The 2,527-nt window shown below is 26.8% G+C and overlaps 1 protein-coding gene across 1 annotated transcript in view; it reads left to right on the forward strand.

Annotated features, from left to right (window-relative positions):
- Window positions 1–1,221, forward strand: part of LOC107621239 (polygalacturonase-like) — a 3,432-nt gene extending 2,211 nt beyond the window's left edge. Inside the window, exons 3-4 of the mRNA XM_021114992.1 lie at window positions 461–689; window positions 965–1,221. Coding sequence (XP_020970651.1) covers window positions 461–689; window positions 965–1,183 — 448 coding nt within the window. The 3' untranslated portion in view covers window positions 1,184–1,221. The remainder of the gene's footprint in view (window positions 1–460; window positions 690–964) is intronic.

The raw sequence follows: 2,527 nt of genomic DNA on the forward strand, positions 1-2,527 counted from the left end.
TAGAGTTTAGCAAAGATTGGACTTTAGATTTTTCAGATTGATACCATGTCTTGAAATCATTGATTGCTTAAGTTGATAGAAAAAGATAACGTAAATGGTTATATGTCTAACAAATCTAATAAACTAGTGGACAAACAATTTGGGTATTTAGTCAACAACTCGTCACAAGCGACTCGTGTGAAATTACGCACGAAGTGTTTACACTTTAATTTTACATTCATAATCGTTCAAAGACAGTATCAAATAATATAAAATAATTATTTAAATTTATATTTTTTTTAGTAAATTTTCACTTAAAAGTGATTTTGAACCATATAATCCAAACAATATTTATTTTATTATAATCTATTTTGATATAAAGATGTCAAACATAAATCACATTAACACTAACTCACTTCTAATCAAAATCAATTTTACGCAAACTCCAAACACATAATAAATCATTTGAATGTTGGGACAGCATTGGAAGTTTAGCTAAAGAAATGGAGGAAGAAGGAGTTGCAAATGTGAGTTTAAGGAATGCCATTTTTTATGGATCTGACAATGGAATGAGGATAAAGTCATGGGCCAGAGCAAGCAAGGGATTCGTTAGGAACATTCTGTTCCAAGACATTACAATCTTCAACGTTCAGAATCCCATCATCATTGATCAAAATTACTGCCCCAACAACCAAGGTTGTCCTGGTCAGGTAATAAAAAAATATCAAAAATTGATGAATTGGTTTCATATAAGGTGAAAATTCAGGTGAAGTTGACTTCATGTGAAATTGATATTTCAGAGTCGTTAGATAAAAATTTAGTCAAATCAGTCAAATCATCTAACAGTTGTCAGGTATCAACTTCACGTGAAGTTGACTGCACCTGAGTTTCCACCTTTATATAAATATAAATATATATAAAATAAATGTTCTATGAAATTTTATATGATGTAATCAAAGTGATTTCCTTTTATGTTATTTAACAGACTTCAGGAATTGAAATTAGTGAAGTTACTTACAAGAACATACATGGAAGTTCAGCAACATCAGAGGCAGTAACATTTGATTGCAGTGCAAGTAATCCATGTCAAGGGATCAAATTGCATGATATAAACCTAACTTACAACAACAAAGCTGCAACTTCATCATGCAACAACATTAGAGGCACCACCTCTGGAACACTTGTGCTACAAAGTTGTCTATAAATATATTATAATATGTATAAGGATAAAGTATATTTTTTATTTTTGAAGTTTGTTAAAAGTTTTAAAAATATTTTTAAATTTTATTTTATTTCAATTTTGTTTCAAAAGTTTTCAATTTGCATCAAATGTATTCCTGACAGCTAATTTTTCAAAATATTTAAAATAAATTTAGCAACAATTTCATAAGAACAAAATTTAGTTGCTGAATTAATGTCAGGAATATATTTGATATAAATCGAAAAATTTCAAAGACAAAATTGAAATAAAATAAAGTTTATGAGTATTTTTTAAAATTTTGACAAACTTTAATAAGGATAAAAAATATACTTTATTCTATGTATAAATATGTAAATATTTTAGTGTTCATTATTATATCATTGTATATGAAAATATAGAAAGAAATCCATCTTTATGCCTTTCTCTTCATGAAGCTGGTATTGATGTTTAGGCATTTAAATAGAAGTTTAGAATAAATGACCATCTATACCCATAAAAGATGAAAACGCTGACATATGTATCCACACTAGATCGAAACTAAATTTATATCCACGCAAGATATTTTTCGTGTGATAAAAGTATCCTACATGACACATGTAGGGTACTTTTGTCACACAAAAGGCATCTTGCGTGGGTACAAGTTTAGTTTTGATTTAGTGTGGGTACATATGTCAACGTTTTCATCTTTTATGGATACAAAAGTTCATTTATTTATAGTGAATAATAGTAAGAAATCAAATTAGGATTTGGTTTGGTCGTGTGGGTAATATTATGAGATGTTTTTTTTTGTTTATGAGATATCTTTTTTGTATTATTGGGTCTTTTTATTGTGGCCACATTAAAGTTGGCAGAGTTGGCTGATATCATAATTAATTGGATTATGTTAAGTAACTAATGACTTTTTTGAACAATATGAACAATGGGTCTTAAAATTAGTCCAATTTAAATAAAACACACTATACTCCAAATTACTCACCTAAATCTTAATATTAGAATAACTATCTACACACCTAGTGAATTGAAAATCTGATATATCCATTGTTCCTATTGTTTAATATTTTCATTGTGTACCTATACTTTTTCTAATTGATTCTCTAGATTTTTTCATTATATATACATAAATCCTTTAAAGATATAGAATTATTTAATTTTATTTTTAACGTTTTTATTTATGTAAAAATTATCTCTAAAAATATTTAATTTTGTCCTTGACGCCTTATATGGAATTAACATGTTGGAGTAATTTTGATACAAATTAAAAAATGTTAGTAACAAAATTAAATATAACTAAATATTAAAGATATTTTAAAAGAAAAATTCACAAATACGAGGAATAAAAAATATATT

This window comes from Arachis ipaensis, chromosome B10 (genome assembly GCF_000816755.2).
Source record: "Arachis ipaensis cultivar K30076 chromosome B10, Araip1.1, whole genome shotgun sequence".
Lineage (NCBI taxonomy): Eukaryota > Viridiplantae > Streptophyta > Magnoliopsida > Fabales > Fabaceae > Arachis > Arachis ipaensis.